General features: G+C 38.8%; 1 protein-coding gene across 4 annotated transcripts in view; it reads left to right on the top strand.

Moving 5' to 3' along the window:
* The window catches only part of LOC122553650 (potassium channel subfamily K member 16-like), a 240,880-nt gene that overhangs the window by 9,699 nt on the left and 207,525 nt on the right, over nt 1-23,656 (top strand). For 2 of the 4 annotated variants that reach the window (XM_087989904.1, XM_043697778.2), the window contains exons 2-4: nt 1,031-1,151; nt 3,811-3,977; nt 6,314-6,482. In XM_087989904.1, coding sequence (XP_087846030.1) covers nt 1,031-1,151; nt 3,811-3,977; nt 6,314-6,482 — 457 coding nt within the window. The other 2 variants (XM_043697777.2, XM_087989903.1) reach the window with 2 other exon arrangements.

Genomic DNA, 23,656 nt, shown 5'->3' with positions numbered 1-23,656 from the left:
GCTGTATAACTCTATGACTCTACTTCAGAACTAATCCCATTGCCCTGCTCCTCTCCACACAACTTCAAATGGATGTGTTTACCTTAGAAAATTTTTCGAACACTCCCTATGGCAAACATTCTGTGCTTCAACAATCCTCTAAAATTAATTATCTAACCTATCTCCTTATTCTCTTAAATGTATATTTAAATTGCAAAAATGGGATTTTCTTACTCTTTTTATCCACAATTCTACTAAATGTTCATTTAAGTATCTGTGCTGAATTAGAAATAATCAGTTGTTTTAAATGAAATTGCAGTTTCTTATTTTCACTAGCATTAAGGTGGATCTATGTTATAACTGGGTGGAGGAAGCGAAACAACACACAGTATTCTAACAGTGACTCAACTTATTTTTCATCCAGATTCACATAACACGTTTACTCTTATATATTTTGGTTTTTATTTATAACCATAAAATTCTCTCAGTGTTTTTAACACTATTTTTCTACTTTAGCTTATACTTCCATGAGATTATGTATTTGAACTCCTAGATCCCTCCGTTAGCTATAATCTTCATGATTATTTCACTGAGGATCAGCTGCTATCCTTTCTTTAAGTCCAAAGCCTAGCCATTTACTATCACCATTTTGAAATAATTTTTACCTAAATGTGAAAGTTTATCCATCAGTTTACAGTACAGCAACTTTCTATTCTCGTTGCTCTTGAACAATTTGCCTACAATTTCCTAACAAGCTGAGTGGTGAGATAAGATACTAAGTGTCCTATAAAATCCTTGTCCATGACATGTACCAGATTTATTTCATCCACCCAGTGATGATTACTTCAAAGGAAAAAAGGCTAAAAAACAATTGATATATTATGTTGGAAAATAATCAAGCACGAATATTGAGCCAAACTGCCACTTTCAGAAATAAATTGCATTTAGTAAAATAGTTATGCTACCTTTGTTTCAAAATATAACTATAATGTGAGAACCAAGTGTTTCCGCATTAAGGTGAAATATTAATTTCCATTTCCTACTTCTACAGGCAATAACTGAAGCTATAAAGCATGGAGTGAATCCTATTGGAAATGATTCCAAATCTACCCACAGTAATTGGGATATTAGCAGCTCTTTCTTTTTTGCAGCTACAGTGGTGTCTACAATAGGTAAGGTTCACTTTTATTGAATTAATTCTGAAGCTGGGGATCACCTAACACAGGAAGCAAACTTACACGATTTAAATCCATTTTCCAATTCTGACTCTTATTCTCTGTTATTACAGAGAATAAGAGTCAGAATTGGAAAATGGATTTAAATAATTTAAATAATGGATTTAATAATAATAATCTTCAGTTCAATTCCCATTTTCTCTCTGTTTTGCTGCAAGTACTGACTTAAGTTGCAACATGGTTTCACAAGTACAAAAAGCCCTTTCAGTACCTTACCTAATAAATCATTCATAATGTCCAATCTCAGGCAGTGAGCGTTGGTGGGAAATTTGACAATGAATCAAGCGGCATAACAACTAACCTAATGTGTTCTGAACTGTTTTTTCCTGGAAATTATTTTCAGCAAGACTGATTGGGCAGTGAGCCAGAATGTAATGTTGGTTGCTCTCTTTTTTTTGTCCCACACAACCATTGTCATGGCCACTGCATACCAACTGTGTTGATTCAAAAGGGCTGAGATTAAAAGAGCATCACAATCTCTGTGCCCATTTTCAGGGACTATCAAAGTTCATCCGCACTCTCTTCAACTCTACTTCTAAAGTAAAGTTAGGTCTTATGGGAGGGGTTTGTCAGGTCCTGGGGACTGGAGCTAATATCAAAACTTGAGGACAGAGGGAGCTGGCAGCACTGAGGGAGGGGGTGCCATGTCACAGAGTAGGAAGGGTGGCCATCAGGTCAGAGTATAGGGACTGTAAAGAGTCTAGGGCCCATCTGGTTGGGTGGAGGTTGGTGAGTACTGTGGGGCAGTTCAGTTTTACACTATCAATGATAATAGTTATTAGCAAAGGCAGTGGAACCCTCCAAGTTTTCAGATTTAATTGGATCTTTTTGGATGGTTTCAAGCATAGAGGAATTGCCCATTAGAGACTTTAATTTCCTGGGCAATTCCCCCAGAATCTGCTGCATTAGAGATGCCCCCTGGTCTTATTAACCCCATCTATGTAGCAGAATAGGCTATCAGCCCATTGGAAATTCCAGGCTGCTACATTTAATTTCTGGAATAAAACAAAGAGCTATGGATGCTGGAAATCTGAAACAAAAACAGAAATTGTTGGAGAAACTCGGCAGGTCTTGCAGCATCTGTGGAGAGAAAGCAGAGTTAACATTTTGAGTCCAGGGACCTTTTTTCAGAACTTTAGAGTTGATCTGAATTAATTCAATACTTTCATAATTCTTTCCACTACTCATGTTGCATGGTATTTTTATTTTTAAGTTTTGCATGTATAAAATTTCCTTTACCTGTTCCTTGTCAAGTATTGAATATTTGTTTCATTGCAACACTATTCGTTTCTAGCCCATCCTGAAAGGTAAAGTCTCTGTTAATCTAAAGTCAACAAAGAGTTCACATGAAAGCAGTAAACTGGATTTATGATCACACAACTGAAAAGGTTTCACTGTTTAACTGACATATGTTGGAATGTACAAAGGTCTTTGAACATTTATGAGCAAGATTTTTTAATAAACAAATTTGGAGTTGCTCACATTTAGCAGGTATTAAGTAATTCTCAAAAAGGTGCCATTTGTCGATGTTACAATTGAGATTCGGGGAGAGAACTGATTGTCTTCCCAGACCCACTCTTCCTCTAGTTATAACAAAGTATGAGCTTAAGAAGACTGGTGATATTGCCAGTTACATAGATATCAAACTCTATTTAGCTCAGTATCTGAAACAAATAAACCAAATTTCTTCCAAAAAACAAGAACTACTTTATCACAAACACAACTTATTCAAGCAAAGATGCAAAGATTGTTAACGACAGGTTTAGGCAGTGTAAATATCATTACCCTTATTGAAAATTGAGAAATCGCACAACACCAGGTTATAGTCCAAAAATTTTTATTGCAAATCACAAGCTTTCAGATCACAGCTCCTTCATCACGTGAAGGCATTTCATGTGTCTTCTGACTTTGCCCATGCCAGTCCAACACTGGCACCTCCACATCATTGATCCTTGAAAATTAACACACACCCCCATAAAAACAAAATGCAGATTGTTATCTTAGAAGTAGTTTGGCTAAGTAGAAGTTAAACTCAGGAAAAATGGATTGTTCATAAATTGTTCCAAATAGTTTTCTACAGCGGAAGTTACTTATAGACTGTTGGTGCTGTGGTGCCTTATTGGATCGTTTATAGATGGCTAAGTTCTCTTTTCTGGAGACAGTGAGGTACATTCCAAAATCTTCTTTAAGATCCCTCCACAATTGGTGATGTGGAATTTCAGGAAATCTTCACCTCACATTCTAGGCTGAGAGGATTTTGGGAGAAAGAGGAAAAGGCCAAAGGACTATTGATCTTCAAGCAAATCATTTCAAATTCTTGACCATCTGTTCAAAATTCAGAGCTTTACTACACCCAAAAGGTGGATCATGTGGTGTTTCCTGAAAATATTATTGACTGGGTGACTTCAGTCAGTTAGCTTGTATGTTTTGTAATTGCTACATTTTTTCTTGCTGTAGCCAATAACATCTGGTTTCCAAAGTGCTCTTTCTGATGATATAATAAGTTCATATTTCAGACAATCTATCTTCATAATGTAGATAAGGATTATCATATATGGTTTTTGTTATGAATATTTTAATTTTTTCTTACCCAAAGGCTATGGAAATCTCTCACCCACAACAGCTGGAGGTCAGATCTTCTGTGTTTTCTACGCGCTCTTCGGAATTCCCTTGCATGTGATTATTCTTGGTGCTGTTGGCAAAAGTCTATCTTCCCATTCAGAAAAAATTCGCAATTGTCTGTTCAAGAGAGGAATGAAACAGGTACAGATACAAAAAAAATACACTAAACTTCTAAGAAGTTGACGTTTATCTAATAATTAAAATCTATGAATGCAAATTATATAAAATTCATTTAGATCCTCCTGGACAATTCTAAATTTAACTAGGAAAGTAATGACCAACATTGTTTGTAAAAGGGATCACTTTTGGTCAAGATTAACCAATACACAAATATTCTTGTTTATGTTGCTTCATCAAGTGCATACCAGAAGACTATTCCATATTCATGTAACATTGAATTCCTTATGAGGTTCATAAACATGTTGCTACACTGATACAAATACATTCTGGATTTAATTAGCTTAAATATATATCACATGGGAACTGACGACACTATCCAAAGATTATCTACCTTTCAAGGTTTTCCTTTTTAAAGCCACATTAGCTGCAGACTACCTCTTGTTTAAAGGGAAAGGGATAATTTGAAGCCTCCTGAATATTAAATGCATTGCAGGATATATACAAGATATTATCCCTTTGTGAAGGAAGGCACCAGGAGGACTTTAAGGGAATACTACAATTGGACCTAAATCCCACAACTCAGACATTTCATGTTTAGTGTTCCACTCCTTCACTTATGACACTGTGCAATGATGTGTACTTCCTCCTTACCTTTGATCTCTAAAATAAAAGATTAGTATCTGACAGTATGCTATCATGAGGAAACACATGTTACATAAAGTTTACAACTGTGGTGGTTTCAAACCAGAATCTTGTTTGATTCAAAAGCTTGAAAAAGTGACTTATGAAATAGTAAAGCACATTCTTAAATAGAGGTCTCGCTGCCATGCAACTTAATTATAGATGTTGCATTATCAAAGGCCACATTATACTACACTTGTTGGTACACTTGCTATTAAATAAATAACAGTTACATACATCAACAACAACTTGCATTTTTATAAGAACTCTGATGTAATATCCCAATGCTTCACTGGAGCGTTATAATGCAGAATGTACTATCAAGAGACATTAGGGCAGATGATCAAAATTTGGTCAAAGAGGTAGAGTTTAGAGAGTGAAGGGAAGGGAGGTAGAGAGGTTTCGAGAGGGAATAAAAGATCCATGAGCTGACAAAATTTAAAGTACAATTGTCAATGATGAAGCAATTAAAATGGTAAACGGTCAAAAGATCATAATTAGTGGCATGCAGGACTGTTAGGCTTTGCAAGATTACAGGGATGGGGAGTGGTATCACAATGGAGGGATTTTTAACAATGGTGAAAATTTTAAAAGTAAGGCATTGCTCAACCAGGAACCAGGATGGGCCTGATGGAATTTAATTCATGTTACAGCACAAAGTTCTGTATGGCCTCATGTTTATGGACAATAGAAAATGGGTGACTTATCTGACTGCAATAGAATAGTGAACTCCAGAGGTAGCAATGGCTTGGATGTGAGTTTTAGTAGCTGATAGGTCATGAACAGTCAGGTTCAGCCTCAGGCATTGCCAGGGAGAGATGCATTATTGAGTAGGGAATAATAGAACTAAAAACAATAGTTTGATTTTCCCAACATTTAGTAGGAGGAAATGTCTGTTCATCCATACTGGATATTGGAAAAGAAGGTTGACAATTGAAGGAGAGTGAAATGGTCAAGAGAATTCATGGTGTGATTGTACTGGTGCCATCAGGATACATTTGGAAACGGATACATTTTTGGACATTGAGGGAATTCTCTGCCATTTGAGGCCAAAATATTGAAGGTTTTCAAGAAAGAGGTAGATATAGTTCTTAGGGCAAAAGGGTATAGGGCAAAAGCAGGGACAGGTACAGATGATACTGACGACAGGATGACCAGCAATGACCATACTGAATGGCAGAGCAGGCGCAAAAGGCCTACTCCTGTTCCTACTTTGTATGTTTTTGTGTTTCTAAATAGATTCTTCTGAGACACCATAGTTGTATTGGGGGATGGGTAAATAAGCCATTATATCTCTGGGTATGGTGAGCCATGTGAGAATGGAACAAGGTATGTGTAGTTCAATTCAATTGAATGATTATGGATTGCATTTATTCATATGTAAGTACAAATATAATTGCTTTTTTTGGTTATTAAAATAATTCTTTTGGCATGAATTGCTCAAGTATGCTTATGGATAACAAATTAATTAATATAAGAATTTATTTAGAAGGGCAAATGACAGGAGACAGACCTTTTAAATTTGAAACAATTTCCTGCAACTTTCAAGTCTTGTATTTAAGAATTATATTTGACATTTCTATTTAGTATTGTATAGGTCTCCTTAAAGTGAAAGTTTATTTAAATTGATACTCCTATTTGCTATTTAAATATAAATTAATCTTTCTTTATTTCAGAAAAGAGTGGAGCTTTTAACATTCCTGTTTTTTCTTGTGATTGGTGCTGGAATATTCCTGGCCTTACCACCTCTAGTTTTTTGTTTTATTGAGAAATGGTCCTACAGGGAAGGAGTTTATTATGCATTCATCACTCTCAGCACCATTGGTTTTGGTGATTATATTGTGGGTGAGTTTTGATACAGTTTATTAATTAATTGATAAGAATATAAGGATTAATCACTTTTTTAAATGAAGTACAAACATATTGAAAATCCTACAAATAGGCCTACTAGATTGTAAATATTGCATTTCTCCTACTCATGTATAGATAATGCCAGGCCCTATTTAAAAGTAGCACATTTTCCTAATTATGAAAATAATGATAATAAAACTGAAAAACTGATATTACAGTTTTGTTCATGTGAAACATTTTAAAGCTATAATTATCTGTTGCGTTTTAGTAATATTTACTGTAATAACAGCAAATTGCAAAGACTAAAGCAATCTTTTTACAACACGTCTTAATTAAATGCATCTCTAATTTAATATTCTTATCTAATGTTAATTACATACACTAATTAAACTGTCAGCAACAAATAGCTGTTTCATAACACTTCATTACTGCAATGTGGACTATAAATACAGGAATTATTGACATAATTGACACACTGAATCTCTGACACAATAATGGGAAGCTGTAACCCAATAGTTCTAATCTTCGATTGAATCAGTCTTTGCATGCTGTTTGCATGAGTGAATATAACACAATGGAGCTGCAGCCAGGTATGGAATTCAGCAATAGATGTTGTCATTATTTGAATAATTCAATCAAGACTGTAAATGAAAATGTATTATATTCCATAAGCACCAAATAGAGATGCACTTGCCTTAATTATTACTTAAGCACAAATGTGTGCATTTTCTAGTGGAGGTATGATCTACTTCTGAATGCCTGTACAAGCTCATACTTTAAAACATCCTCAAATCCTTAAAATGATGTATTTTGCTTAAGGCAGTTCAAACTAAATACTTGCTGCTGTTGGGCTCAGTGGTAACAGTCGAAGCAGCAAGTGAAAAAATACAAAAACTATCTTTACAGAGAGATCTAGGTATACTAGTCCACAATTCCAGAAAGTGGCTGTGCAAGTGGATAAAGTGGTCAAGTAGTCATAAGGAATGTCTGCCTTCATCAATCGGGGCACAGAGTATAAAAATTGGCAAATCATGATGCAACAGTATGGAACTTCAGTCAGGCCCACTTGGAATATTGCATATTGGAAAGGGTACAGAAAAGATTTACCAGGGTGTTCTGAAAACAACAAACGCTGGAGATCATGGTGGGTCAGACAGCATCCATGGAGAGAGAGAGCAAGCTAATATTTCAAGTCTAAATGACTCTTCATCAGATTTACTGGGATTTTGCCTGGTTTAGAGGGTATTCGCTATGAGGAAAGATTTGGCTTGTTTCCACTTAAATGTCAGAGGCTGAAGGACAGCCGGATAGAAATTTAGAAAATTACAAGAGACATGGATAGAATGGATATTCAGAGTCTTCTTCTCCCAGGTTAGACATGTCAATTACTAGAGGACATCGGTTTAAGGTAAAAGGAGGAAAGTTTAAAGGAAATGTGAGAGCCAATGTTTTTTACAGAGAGTGGAGTGTATGCCGAATATCTTGTCAGAGTAGGTAGAAGTAGATAACATAGCAACATTTAAGAGGCATCTTGACAGATACATGAAGAGGCAGGAAATAGAGAGATATGGATCACAGAGGCAAAAGGTCTTTAGTTTAGAAATGATATTGAGTTTGCAATGATAGGCTTGGTGGGCCAAAGGGCCTTTTCCTGTACTATTCATTTTTCTTTGTTCATTGTTTAAGCATATATATAGTAAAAGGGTGTTTTTTTGTGCATGTACAGGGTGTTTGTCTCTACCAAGAAAGAACATGGTGTCACATGAAAGAAAACTTAGTTGATACAATGAATGCCTAAAAAATTGATGAAGAGGAGATGTTAGAAATGCAGGTTATAATTTAAGGTTGCTAAGTCTCCAGGACTGCCTGGGATGTACCTGGTGGGCGGTAAGGTGGCACAGTGGCTAGCACTGCTGCCTCACAGTGCCAGAGACCCGGTTTCAATTCTTGCCTCAGGCGACTGACTGTGTGGAGTTTGCACGTTCTCCCCGTTCTGCGCGGGTTTCCTCCGGGTGCTCCGGTTTCCTCCCACAGTCCAAAGATGTGCAGGTCAGGTGAATTGGCCATGCTAAATTGCCTGTAGTGTTAGGTAAGGAGTAAATGTAGGGGTATGGATGGGTTGCGCTTCGGCGGGGCGGTGTGGACTTGTTGGGCCAAAGGGCCTGTTTCCACACTGTAAGTAATCTAATCTAAATAAGGATGAAAATTGGCAAAGCATTAACCATAATTCTCCTGAGATGCAAAGGTAATGTAATGCGCTGACAATGGCAGAATCACTTTTTTCAAAATAGATTGTAGTATGGACAAACTCAACAAGTACTGGCCAGTTTAACCTCGTGGTCAAACAGCTTTTAGAAATCATGGGACAGGATACTCCATTCCTGCCATGATGAAGAGAATGGCCAATGGGTGAACTTATCGGGTAAGAAGTCGAAAATAAGATTCCTGCTGTTAAGAAAAACTTCAGCAATTAAGTTCTCTCATTGAGGTATTAAGGCAAGTATGTCACTAGCAAATGGTGAACACCTTATCTATATGTGTTTCATTTCATTAATGTCACAACTCGTTGGATTAAACTTCACTTTCTCAATGAAGTTCCATACAATCTAGAAACTCTTGCTTCAGAAACTCAATACCAAAAATTAGGCATTTCTTCATCCACCCCAGGACAAGTACTTATTGCTTTATCCTTGTAATGACATGGCTTCAAACGATGCCCATAGTTACAGGTGTATGATTTTTCAAAGTAGAGTTGATGTGTCCAAGTGGACCAGGCATGCTGTCTTCCTGAACCATCAACTGGAGGCTGTTTATGGCAGAACAGTACACCTCAGCACAAACTGTAAAGGCCTGCTTATGGCTGAACTGCATGGACCTGTGAAAGTAGCAAACAGAGTGGCATTGTCTGAACAGTAGTGAACCACAAAAGCGATGAAAGGAATGAAGGAAAGTTTGGTAAGTGTATGTTCACTGTGGGTGGGTAGTTGTGATTCAGTCAGCCTGGGGATTATGTGGCAATCGGGTCCGGGGCTGAGGTGCATGTCAGTCCAGAGGTGAAAGGTCTATGTAGTGCTACATCCAATGTGAAAGGCAACTCATGTCTTATTCAGGGATTGTGCTGAAGCAGAGGGAATGGCCGTGGGTGGGGGCAATTGGATGTTGTAATTAGGGAGTTGGAAGCTGAGGCACTGCACTATCTTATAGGGGAGATCAAGGAACATCAGTGTAAAACTAATTTTGATCAAGGAAAGATTAAGGTTCAAGTAAAAGCAAAATAGTGCAGATGCTGGAAATATGAAATAAAAACAGGAAGTGCTGGAGAAACCCAGTATGCCTGGCAGCATCGGTGGAGGGAGAAACAGAATTAATGTTGCATGCCTGAAATGGGTGAAAATGAAGATATGAAAAGGACACATTTTGCATCTCTATCCCTCCTTCACAACTTTAGCAATCCCCTGGTCTTTGGCTCTGGGTACACTCACAATCTGTTCTGCTTACTGCCCTCCTCCTCTGTCTGCAGCATGGGCAAAAGCAACATCGAGATGGCACAGATTAATCCTGCCATTCTTCTAGATTGTCTTGCTTCTCAGAAGAAACCACAAGTGTTGACTGCTCAAACAGTAACACAACAGCTGCTGAAGTCCAATCCAGCAGCAGCTGCAGACCAGCTTGCTGAGGTACAACAGCCTACACAAGCCGGTCAACATGGATGGTGAGCATTAGCTTGTAACTGAGACTCCAGATCAACATGCAGCTATCTGCAAGTGACATACTGGCAGTGTCAGCAGTGACTCAGGACAACCCAGGAGTGGTGTCCTGCATCTGCCAACTTCTGCATGCGTACCTGTGTCCCCATGGACTAGGAGGCAAGCCCATCCCAGTGTCTTGAAGGTGACAATGGCCCTCAATTTCAATCTGAATGGATCATTTCAGGGAGTCTGCGGTTTCAGAATCCTCAGGCATCTACTCATAAATCCATCTTGGTGATGACTAATGCTTTGTTTGCTAAAGCTTGCCCATTTATTAATTTCCCAGTGGATACTGCCAGTCAGGCAGCCAGGGCAATGAGACTTTTGGCTAATGAAGGATTTCTGTAGGTGCTGGGTGCAATGGATTGTATCTACAAAGGACAGTACAGTGCCCTGCTAGGCCAGCACGGTGGCTCAGTGGTTAACACTGCTGCCTCACAGCACCAGCGACCCAGGTTCAATACCATCCTCAGGCAAATGTCTGTGTGGAGTTTTCACATTCTCCCCATGTCTGCATGAGTTTCCGTTGAGTGCTCCGGTTTCCTCCCACAATCCAGTGACGTGCAGCTAAGACAGATTGGCCACGCTAAGTTGCCCATAGTGTCCAGGGATGTGTAGGTTAGGTGTGTTAGCCATAGGAAATGTAGGGTTACAGGGAAAGGTTATGGATCTGATGGGATACTCTTTGGAGGGTTGGTGTGGACTTGTTGGGCCAAATGGCCTGTTTCCATATTGTTGGTATTCTATGGAATATACAGACTGATAGTAAGAAGATTCTTAACACTAAACAGACTTCAACAGGGCCAATGTAGAGCAGATCATTGGTCTCCTGAAGATGGGATTCACATACCTGGACTGGCCAGGTGGTGCAAGGCAGTACACCCCAGACAGAGTGTGCTACAGTGTTTTGTTGCTCTCTCTCCAACTTGATTGTACAAAAGGGTGAGGTCTTGGATTAGGAAGAAATAGAGGAGCATGAGATCATCTCTGAGGAGGAAGCTGATTCTGAAATGGCCCAGGAAAACCCCCACTGATGTCAGACCAACTGGACTTTGGGGTCCATCAAAGGAACCTCCTAACCACCAATCTGCAGAGGTCTAAGCTCCATGGACCTGCTTTTTTTTTGCTATTCTGCTTGTTAATGACCGACTGGTTGAGAGGCTGCTGCGATCTCTATCCAAAGCATCTCTTTAACTTAGAAGCGTCTCATTTTTCAATAGTGTTTTAAAATAAAGTGTTTCTTCTGTCAGCTTATAATGTGATAACTTTGAGGCAGAGAGATCAGCTGAGAGATCTTTAAGCTCTGAGCTATCTATGTAAATATTTGGCTGTAACACAGTGGACACTGCAGCTCACTGATTGATCCTATATTCTTAGCTGCACTAACGTTAAAAAGAAAGCTGGATCAGGGAACACTCGACCTGAGGAAAGCTCTCCAGATTTGACACATCTTACCTAATGTCATTAGTCTCATACTGCCCTCTCTTTCTCATCCAGTCCTGCAGAATGTTAGGATCTGCATAATGCTAAACCAGTTCTGTGGTGTGTTTAGTTTTGCTGTCTGGTTACCATCGTACCTGTGGAAGGCAAAAATGAAAATTAGTTGCTGAAGATGTACAATCCATTCTGTAGAAGAATGTGTGAGAGTGTCTACATATCTGAGAACAGCAAATAACAATGTTTCTGACTGGCTGTGCCATGTCTGCCTCTTCATAGGTGCTGCATAATTGACAGCATAACGTCCATGTGAATCCTTCAATACACTTCAAGCATATAGGACTCTGTAAAATGGGTAGTCAGTTTCAGGTTCCTTGCAAACATCTTCAGCTGGGTGATTTGCAAACCACAACTAGAGGTTGTTGTTGAGCTCCTGGGTTTGCAGTGAGTGAAGAGGTGCTGAGGTGGCCTTTAAATATGGCACTGGAACTATTGACCCAAGGAGGTGGCAGAGGGATTGAGAACCTCCAACTACCAACTGCCCATGATTCATCATTTTAGTTGACATATAACCTCTTTACTTGTGAAATGAGCTGAAAAGCGACAATTGCTTCAGAAAATTCACCGCAGGCCATGCGGGGATAAGACAACCTAAGGGCCCATCTCTGTACTTTAACTCAAAAATAGAAAATCCTGACTGATGATCCAAAGCAAAATCAGACAAATGTGCTTTAGTTGAGGAAGTTCGGATTTGTAAAATCTAAGTTGTATTTAACTAAATTGATTAAGCTTTTTTTTAATGGCATAACAGCGAAGTTTAATAATGGCAAGGTGGTTGACAAGTCTTCCAAAAGTGCCACATTACAGACTTGTTAGCAAAGTTGATACCCATGAAATAAACAGCACAGTATGGATACCAAATTGGCTGAGTGATAAGAAACAGGGTGATGCTGAATGGCTGATTATTGGAGTGAAGAATGGTATGTATTGGGGTTTCCCAGACATTGCTGTCAGGACCACTGCTTTTGCTTGAGTGTTCAGCCCATCATTTTACAATTTGCAGCTTTCTCACCACTTGGAAGCACCTCTGGGGAGGATACAATCACAGAATTCTTACAGTGAAGGATGAGGCTAGTCAGCCTATCATGTTTGCACTGACTCTTCGAATGAGGAGTCCACTTCTCTTGCCTTCTCTTTTGTGACCCTGCACATTGTTCCCTTTCAGATAACTGTCAAATTTCTTTTTAAATGCATTGAATATACCTGCCTCCACCATACTCTCAGACAATGCTTTCAAACCTGCAGCTGCTCAGTGCGATCCTTGATCCTAGTATGAGGGATCCATCATCCTGGATTCCCATCTGTGGCTAGAGGAACCCTATCTATGCCCCTAACTGTTGAATCATCAATCACCGTGGCTTCTCCCATCTTTCCTTTACTCCATACATCTGAGCCTCCTGTGTTAGCATGAACTTGGCTTTGGCTGTACTCCCAAGATGAACCATCAGCTTCATCAACATCCAGAACTGAATATTAGTTGGAGAGTGAGATAAAGATGGAACACTACACTATGTGTGTCTATTCTTTTGATTGACTTGTGAACATACCCAACATATTCTTCAGCTGTGCAGTGACCGCATCTATAAACATGCTATCCATGTAAGCTTTCAGCCTCATGCATAAACTGCAGTGAAACCACCTGCTGCTGCAAAAGTTCTGAAACCCAGAGTTCGAGCTGCTACAACTGATGGTCTTCCTGGCACAAAAGGTAATTGAGGTCACGGGAGAAGCTAAGTTGTTCTCCTGCGAGAAGAAAAGGCTGACAGAAGCTTTAATAAGAGTATTCAGATCATGAGGGCCCTGAACAGGTAATAAAGGGGAACTGTTCCTATTGGTTGAACCAGATGTTTAAAGTAACAGACAAAAGAACCAAAGGCAACACGAAGAAAAACCTCTTTACTCAATAAGTGCCTAGAATTTTGAGTGCATTCTCTGAGGTAGGCTTGCAAACAGAAATTGGATAATTATCTGAACAGAACGGGCTTATGGGCTCTGGAGAAAACCAAGAGGGTGAATTTTTCTCTGACAGCATAGAAATATTGGGTTGAATGGCCTCATTCTGTTATTGTAGTCATTCTACAATTCTATGAAATATAAAATACCACAATAAATGCATGTAAACCAAAAACTATACAGTTAAAACAACCTTCCTCATTTCTATGTATCATATGCTCAGAAATTCTTATTTTACCCTACACCAATATTACTGGATTTCACAACATGTGTGAATTTGAAGTATGTTGTACCAATGTTGTATCGAGAATGCTCGAATGTTATTCCCATTGCCAATTGTCAAGAGCAAACAGAATCATCTGTTCTGAAATAAATGGTAACTATGATACCCATTCTTAAATATATACCAAATTTAGATTAATTTTCACATCAACCTGAGAGCCCAAGTTGCTGCAGATTTATCTTAGAGCAATGATGTCAGACAAAAGAAATGATTTTGTTGCATGCTACTGCTGTTAGCTTTTTGATAAGTTAAACGATTGTAAAATATCCTATTGCACACAGAGGAAATTGTTTCATTGATCACACCAGTAATGCAGAAAGACCAGATACAAGAGCCTTATTTGAGGTCATTGGCAACAGTTGTTCCATTTCATGCTGAAGTAATTGTACTTCTGTTTATTTTTATATTTGTCTAGACAACAAAGACTAAGTACTTTTTTGACATTTTAAAAGTCAATGTGATCGGTCAGTTGTTAGGAATAAATCAATAAGGACCTTACTGGGTTGAAGAACAAATCTGTAGCTAAATCTGCTATGTTTATGTTTTGAGAAAAGTTGGCTTATTAGCCGGGGCAGTAGAACCCTATATAAACTATTGGTAACAGCTTTTAATTGGACACTGCTCACTCAACAATTGTTCATCTGAACTAAATACAAAATTAGTCCATTACTGGACTCAAAATTAGTTCACAAAAAGGAAACAGCCTTAAAGCAATTTTAAAATGAAAGCTTGGGCAACATTTGTAAACACATAATATGATGACAGTCACTTGCATGGCGCTAAAATGTTACTCTACATAACTATGATGTATAAAGGAGGAAAGTATTCAGGAAATGGTAGGATCCTCAGGAGCATTGATATACAGAAGGATCCTGGGGTCCAAGTCTCACAGCTCCCTGAAAGTGGCAATCCCCAAGTGGGTAAGGCAGTAAAGAAGGCATACAGCATGCTTGCTTTCATTGGCATTGAGTGTAAAAGTTGGCAAGTCATGTTGCAGTTGTATAAAACTTTAGTTAGGCCACATTTGAAGTATTGTGTGCACTTCTGGATGTGAAAGCTTTGGAGAGGGTGCAGAAGACATTTGCCAGGATGTTGCCTGGATTGGACTGTATTAGCTATAAGGAGAGTTTGGACAAACTTTGTTTTCACTAAAGCATCGGAGGCTGAGGGGCAACCTGATAGATATAAAATTATGAAAGGATAGTAGGGGGGATAGTCAGAATCTTTTTCCAGGGGTGGAACTGTTAAATACTAGGGGACATAAGTTTAAGGTGAGAGGGGGAGCAGTTTAAAAGAGATGTGCAAGGTAAGTCTTGTACACAGAGGGTGGTAAGATGCTTGGAATGCACTGCCGGGGGAGGTGGTAGAAGCAGATAAAACAGCAAAATTTAAGAAGCATTTAGACAGACACATGAGCAGGCAGAGAATAGAAGAATAATGATAATGTACAAGCAGGTGGGATTAGTTTTGAATGGCATTGTGGTAGGCTTAAACATCGTGGGCTGAAGGGCCTGTTCCTGTGCTGGATTGTTCTATGTTCTATATGCTAAAAGTGTTATATCATTTATGTTTCATATCATAAGAAAAATGTAAAGTTCCTTTGTTAACAACAAATATTCTTCAAAATCTAACCTGCTATTACATCTTTCCCAGCTAATATCACAAAATTGCTTTCATTGTTCTCTCGTTTAAAGCAAATTTTTTAGGTTATCTGTAGTCTGCAGCAATATAAGCTTTTTGACATTAACCTAATCCCTGGCATTGTATAGGGCAACTGTTCAATGTCTAATTGGTGAACATGAAATACAAATTCTGAGGCTGGATACCTCTCCTCATAGATTAGAATTTTTCTGAGCCTGTCTTGAAAGTTATCACCTTCTACTGTGTTTGTAACGAAATTGATTGACCTTGCAAAAATGCTTTTGCTGGGAATGTATTTCAGCCCTAAATTTCAATGTTTGAAGATACAATCATTTTGCACACGTAGAGTATTTTTTGCCACATTTAATTGATTCAAGTATCAGCTTAAAATGTTGGAAAAATACAGAAGGTCTGTCAGATTTCCAATAGGCTAAAGACAGAATGAAGTTTCCTGTGATGGTATTTCATTAAAGCTCAGGTTTGGACTAATGCTCTTCAAACAGAAATATTGACCTGTCGTTTCTCTTTAGGAATTTGTGCTGTGCAGCAGTGCTAAATGGCTGCATTGCATCAGCCAGCTGTTATACATCCCTCTGGTGTTTTGAAGTGAATAGAGCTGAACATTTGACAGGGATTATAACAGGTCACCAAGGCACTACTGGCTGATACAAACATCTTCTCCAACACATCTGCAGCATTTTGTTGTATTTTCTGTTTCTTTCTTTTCTCTAATTACAGAACTTAGTTTTTCTTTGAATTTCTGAGGTAAACCAGTATATCTATGCCAACAGGTGTCAACCCTCATATAAAGTACAGAAAATTTTACCGGGCAGTGATGGCAATCTGGATCCTCTTTGGCATGGCATGGTTGGCACTTCTGTTTAACTTACTGACCACCTTCATGGAGGACACTGAGAAGAAAATTGCACAAATTAGGAATAAAAAAAAAGAAGCAAAGGCAAAAATGATCTTTGGATATAATGCAAATGCAAATTCGAGTTCAGAGGATGTTTCCATACTGTTGGATTCAGAGACAGGTGTGCAGAAAGAGGTCCAGAAATCTTACGAACAGGAAGAATCATTACAAGTTGAATTGAAAACAGCAGCTTCAGATTTTTCTCAAACAACGCCTGGGCAAGAATCTTTGAATGTGAAGAATACAGACCAAGAAATATCACAAATCAATATTCATCCAATTATTCCAAAATCTAGAAGGTCATGTGTTCCTGAGTAGAAGATATCCAAAGTCACTGATCAACATTGCTGAGCAACATTTAAAGCAACACTGGGATAAAAATTTGCGTTCACTGACTGGTGGTAAATGAATTGCCTTCCTAATATAGAACCTTGTCCAGTTATCATTTCCTCAGACATCAATATATCTTCTGCCCCAACAACATATCAGGAACAAGACTATGACTAATTGTATGAGGCTTAGAGGGACTCATCATAAATTCAGTGGGTTGGACATTTCTTTCTGCCTCCTCCTGAGTCTGAAATGGTACTATTTTCAAATCAGGGAGTGAAAAATGAGCTTTAAACTATGTTCAAGCCTCATTAATATTTGGACGTGCTATTGGTGCCTGTCACGACATGCTGCCCACCATTTTAAGAACGTAAATTTCAGTTTGTGAGGTCAGGGATAGAGAAGATAATGTTTAGAACTGTTGTGAAATCGAGGAACACACTTGCTCTTTATGGCTGCACAGAAATTTATTTCATAAAAATTTACTAACCAGCAAAGTAACCTTAGTGACTTCAAATCTATCCACATAAAAGCATAGTGTTGAATAGTATCTTCAGGTTTTTCGTTTTTTTTGGAAGGTATAGGGAGGTTTACAAATACATTTGGTATGCTGAGGTTTCTGACAGCACTGGCTGGAAACAGATCTTAAAGAAATGTAAAATCATATTTAAGTCTCTTTAAAGTATACCGCAGGTGAATTTCCATTCATTAAGCATAAAGCCACATGTGCAGATTTACAGAGTTCACATTGCAATTATGAGGCAACTGTGCCATACCTTCAGAACGTACTTTTTGAATTACAGTCGGTTCTGATGTAACGCCTTTGTTCCATTCCCGTACAATCTCGCATTATAAGAAAATCGCATAATTGCCGCGCCATCCAAACTTATGGGGCTGGAATCACGTTAAAACCAATAACGGTAAGGAAAGTTCATGTTCTACAAATAACAGTCTAATTTCCAAAAACGCATTGAAGAAACATGTGTTATAGTAGAACCAACTGTTTGCTAATTGAAAGCCATGAAATGGACGATAATGCAATAATTATTTGATTGTTTACATGTGATTCATTTCATGTTACAATAAGACGGTCATTGAGTCAATATATGGTTCATGTATTATTATAGAGATTCATACACCATTACAATATGCTGTTATAATTTTCATTTACAGTGAATTATTACATTGGCTTTTTATATAAATAAACTTTTACAAAGAAAAAAAAACTCGATTAATTTTTTACTGTTATAAATTATCAGTTTCATTTATATTATGCAATGCAGAATTATCCTCCAATTGATGAGAGTGATCCCTGATTCCACAATCGTTCCAAAGTTGCTTGCCCCTACCCCCACCCTCACAGATTGGAAATTAAAATGGGTAGGCAACCTGTAGAGATGAGCAGCAACTGCTTTCACAAACAATATTAATGATGTCCAAAGCCAATTTAAAGCTGGTAATGCCTCACTCCCTGACTGAGACAAGTGCTCTATGTCCTATACCCTATTCAGGCCTAAAAGTAGGCCTTCAGATACTTTTAATCCCTTTTTCCTCAAAACGTTCTCTCAAATTTCATTCATAAAAGCCTCATACACTTTTCCTATCACCTTATCTACATGTTTTCTACACTCTGCTTTCAAAGTGCTCTGATGTCCCATCCTGGAAAGCAGTTCATTTCCTCATAGTGCTGGAAAAAATTTTTATGTAAGTTGCGAACTATTTCCCAAGTGTGCATGTAAGGCCAGACAGTCAGTGTTGTCAAGTTAATTATGAACAACAAAACCAAATCCAACCTTGGATGCACCAAGGAATCTACCTCCTCCTGCCAACCACTGCTGCTATGATAACGTGCTATGATAACATGCTTTTGACATCTTCTATGACAAGATTTTTGGAAATTTAATGGTATGTTTTTGAACGTTTTTCAGTGAGTCACTGCAATCGTTCATGGGTGGCGGGGGAGTGGTGGGGGGGGGGGGGGAGCACAGGATTTGACCATCTATGCACATCAAGTCTGTGAAGTATAGGGCTGTCTTTGCAGGATCTGCAACATGATTGATAAATGGAACTGAGACCATAGAGGGGGAAAAAAGGAATACTTTCCAGCGACAGCCCTATCTCCACAGATTTTCGGAGTACTCTTTCCCCTCCACACATTCTGGATTGAGGCTTGAGGTGACTATGATTCAATATCAGAGTGATCATAGGAGTATACCAACTCCTTCAACAGAAACTGCAGCCTCACATCAAGGCAAGGACAGTGCTTTTCTTAGATGTTAAGCATGCGGGTTATGTTCACATTCAATGTGGCTGGATCATTCCAAGCAATATTGATCAGTGTATCAGGAAGTTAATGGAGGCCTCAAACATATAGTGAAACAAATACAACATGTACTGACAAAGCAGAGTGGACCAGGATGAGCAGACTTGTGAATTTGTCAGCTTTGTGGGAATCCTAGTAGTACAATGAGGCATTAACATTTCACATCTGGCTCTGTGGGCCATATATGTCAATGGTGAGCAATATAGGAATCACAAAGATGACCTACCATTCCATTAATGTACAATTGGTTTGAGACAAAGTATAAACCATTATGTCAGTGAATACCCATAATTTTGGCAGCAGCCAAGATATAAACCCCACTTAAGTCAGCAACATAAGGATTATCATAAGAAGGTAAGAAACTAGAGAGGTAGTCATGGCTGAAACCTCTGAGAACTCCACTTTCTGGCCCAGAATCTCAGCCTTGAATATATTCAATAACTGAGCACCTGTTTCCTCAGACAGAGAGTTCCAAAGATTCATAACCAGCTGATTTTTTTTAAAGAAGATGTTTTATTCATTCATGGGATATGTGCATCGCAACTGGGTCAGCATTTATTGCCCATCCCTAGTTGCCCTTGAGAAGGTGCTGGTGAACTCCCTTCTAGTATTGCTTCAGTCAATTTGGTGTAGGTAGACCCACAATGCAGTTAGGCAGTTCCATGATGTGAATTAATGACAGTAAAGGAACAGTGATATATTTAGATTTTATTGTCACATGTACTCGAGTACAAGGATACTGTGAAAAGTGTACAAAGTTGCCATTCTCCACCGCCATCTTAGTGTACAAAAGACAGGATTAATAACAGAAGCAGAAATAAAACAGTTGAATGTAAAGGAAATGTCCAGATTATTCCCCAACCTCTACCATAAGTCCTCGCTGCCAAAAAAACAAAGCCACAAAGTCCATCCCTCAGTCTGTGAACAATCAGGTGCCCCAAGTCATTGCACATGCTGCAGGTGGAACACCATCACCTCTGCCATCAGGTACCTGAGCCAGCCATGTCCTGGAGCCACGCCGCTGACACTGGAACTGTGGGTGGTTTGGAGGAAACTCACAGGTGGTGACGCTCACATGTATCTACCAGCTTTGTCCTTCTAGATTGTAGTGGACCTCAGTTTGGAAGGTACTGGCTAAGGATTCTTGGTGAATATTAATGGTGCACTTTGTAGATGGTACACACTGCTGCTACTAAGCATCGATGGTGGAGGGATTGGATGTCGTGTTAATCATGTTTTGTCATTGATGGTGTCAAGCTTCTTATGTGTTGGTGGAGCTGCAGTTATCCAGGTTATGGTGGAGCATTCTAACATACTCCTGACTTGTGTCTTGTAGAGAGCGGGAGTTAGGCAATTACTCATTGCAACATTCCTACCTTCTGAACTGCTGTTGTTGCCACAGCATTTGTATGGCTAGTCCAATTCATTTCTGGTGAATGGTAAGCCCCAGGATGTTGATAGTGAGGGATTCAGTGATGACAATGCCATTGAATGCCAGGAGGTGATGTTTAGTTTCTCTCTGATTGGAGATTCTCATTGCCTGGCAATTGTGTAGTATGACTGTTTCCTGCCCTTTGTCAGTCCAAACATGGGTTTTATTGAGATCTTGCACAGATGTTTCAGTATTTGAGGAGTCATGAAAACTGTGTAAATCAAAGAATATCCACACTTCTGACCTTATGAAGGAGGGAAACAATTTACCACTTGTTACAATCTCAATCTTAAAAGGTTTACTCCTTATCCTTATTAGTGACCCCTTATTTTGGATCCCCCCACTCCCCACCGCCATCAGGAATATCCTTCCTGGTCCTGGTCATGTTAGAATTTTATAGGTTTCTAAGAGATAATCCCTCATTCTTTAAACTGCAATGATACAATCCCAACTGACTCAACCACTTCTCATACGTCATCCCCAGGAATCAATCTAGTAAATCTATTGCAAAAATTTCCTTCCTCAGATAAGGAGATCAAAACTGTGCACAGTATTCCAGGTGTGGCCTCAACAATGTCCTGCATACTCAGAACAAGACATCATTGTTCCTATACTCAAATCCTTTTGCTATGAAAGCCAACATTCACTTTGCCTTCTTTTGCAACTGGTGCAAATGTTCTTATTGAACATACCCCGTCTCAGTTTATTGCCGTTCTGCCTTCCTATTTTTCTACTAAAGTAGGTAACCTTATATTTATCCACAATGTGTAGCATCTACTGTGTATTTGCTTACTCATTCAGCCTGCAAATCAACCTGCAACATCTCTCCATCCTCCTCGCAACTCACCTTTCCACCCAAATTTGTGTCATCTGTGAATTTGAAGATGTTATATTCAGTTCCATCATTTAAATCATTAACATATACTGTGAAGAGCTGGGGTCCAGAAAATGACCCATTTATTCTTACCCTTTGATTCCTGTCTGCTAAGCAATTATCTATCCATCTCAATACACTACCCCTAATCCCATGCGCTTTAATTTTATACATTAATCTCTTATGTGGGACTTTATTCAAAGTCTTCTGAAATTCCAAATTAACCACATCCACCGGCTCCCCACATCAACTCTACTGGTGACATCTGCAAAGAATTCCAGCCGATTTACCAAGCATGATTATCCTTTTGTAAATGCACAATGTTAAGTTTTCTGCTACATAATCCTTGATAATGGAGTCTAGCATATTCTCCAATGCCAATGTCAGACTTACTGGTCTATAATTCCCTATTTTTCTCTACCTTCCTTTTAAAATACCAGAATTACATGAGCTACCCACCAATCTATAGGAACTGTTCCAAAGTCTAAAGAATTTTGATGCATCCATTATTTCTTGGGCCTGTTCCTAAAGTACTCTGGGATGCAGAATATCAGGCCCTTGGAAACTGTTAGCCTTCAATCTCATCAATTTCTCCAACACCACTTCACTACTGATACTGATTTGCTTCAGCTCCTCCCTCTCACTAACCCCTCTATTCCCCATATTTCTGGTGCGTTATTTATGTCGTCCCTTCTGAAGACAGAGGACAACTATAAATTTAGTTTCTCAGTGATTTCTTTGTTATTATACAATTATAAATTCTCTGTTTCTAACTGTAAGGGGCCTATATTAGTTTTCACCAATCTTTTTATCTTTGTAAATCTATAGAAACTTTTACAATAATTTCTTAATTTCCTAGCAAACTTATTCTCATACTCTATTTATTTCTTCATACTCAATTCCTTGGTCCTCCTTTGCTGACATCTAAAATGTTCCCAATCCTCAGGTGTATTGTTTTCAACTTGTCAACTCATAACCCTCTTTTTTTGCAACTAATAACATTTCTAACTTCTCTCGTAAACCACTGTTTGGCCACTGTTCTTTTTGTACTCTTGTGCCAATTTTTGTACACCATTCATCCTTTGAATGTTTCTTATTGCCTGTCTACAGTCATTATATTCAGTAACATTTCCTAATCCATCATAGCCAACTCACACCTCATATCATCATAGATTCCCCTATTAAGATTCAGGACCTTTGGCACAAAATCAACTATCTCACTCTTCATCTTATAGTCACTCATCCCCAAGGGGTCTAGCACAACTCCATTACCAATTATTGAATGAAATGGTCAGTCATATGTGTGGCAGGGAGGCTCTATAGTGGGAGAGTCTATGTATATTGGTGTCCTCTCAACAGGGGGAGGCAATGGCGTAGTAGTATTATTACTGGGACTGTTAATCCAGAAACCCAGGTAATGTTCTGGCGACCTGGGTTCGAATCCCACCATAGCAGAATTCAATAAATATCTGGAATTAAGGATTTAATGACTACTATAAATCCATTGCCAATCATCGGGAAAACTCATCTGGTTCACTAATGTCCTTTAGGGAAGGAAATCTGCCATCCTTACTGAGTCTGGCCTACAAGTTGTTGACTCTCAACTGCCCTCTGGGCAATTAGGGATGGGCAATAAATGCTGCCTAGCCAGCGACACCCTTATCCTGTCACAAAATGAAGAAAAATAAAGGGCGTTACATCAGTGGGTCTTGCAGCTTCCTCTCTCACACGTTGAGACACTTGCCCCATTGTCACAGCCATTATTCTTCAAATTGCATTGTTTTGATTTCCAACATATTGGAAGGTGACAGTGAATGTATGTTGAGCAGTGGTTTCCAGCCTTAGCTGTAACATGTCAGTCAGACCCTGAACATCCAAATGCCCTTCCTGATCACCTTTCTTGTGAAAAATCTAGGCTTTCCAGCTCCTTAGGTCCTCACCTAACCCACCTGCCCAACTTTGCCCACACACCTCCCAGTCTAGACCCTGACATATAAGAAAACCGGAAATTATAGACCAGTTGACCGAGTGTCTGTAATAGGGAAAATAGTAGAGTCCATTAAAAAAGAATTAATAGCAAAGCACCTGCAAAACAGTGACAGGATTGGAAGGTGTGATTATTCATTGTCTGCCCCCTTGAAGTCAGGGTGTTCCTGACCATACCTTACTC

The sequence above is a fragment of the Chiloscyllium plagiosum genome, unplaced genomic scaffold, assembly GCF_037043375.1.
Source record: "Chiloscyllium plagiosum isolate Xiang-an unplaced genomic scaffold, Cpla_swu_hap1 HiC_scaffold_8, whole genome shotgun sequence".
NCBI classification, from domain to species: Eukaryota; Metazoa; Chordata; class Chondrichthyes; order Orectolobiformes; family Hemiscylliidae; genus Chiloscyllium; species Chiloscyllium plagiosum.
Note: the sequence above shows the minus strand (reverse complement) of the source record. Positions and strands in the feature narration are given on the sequence as shown.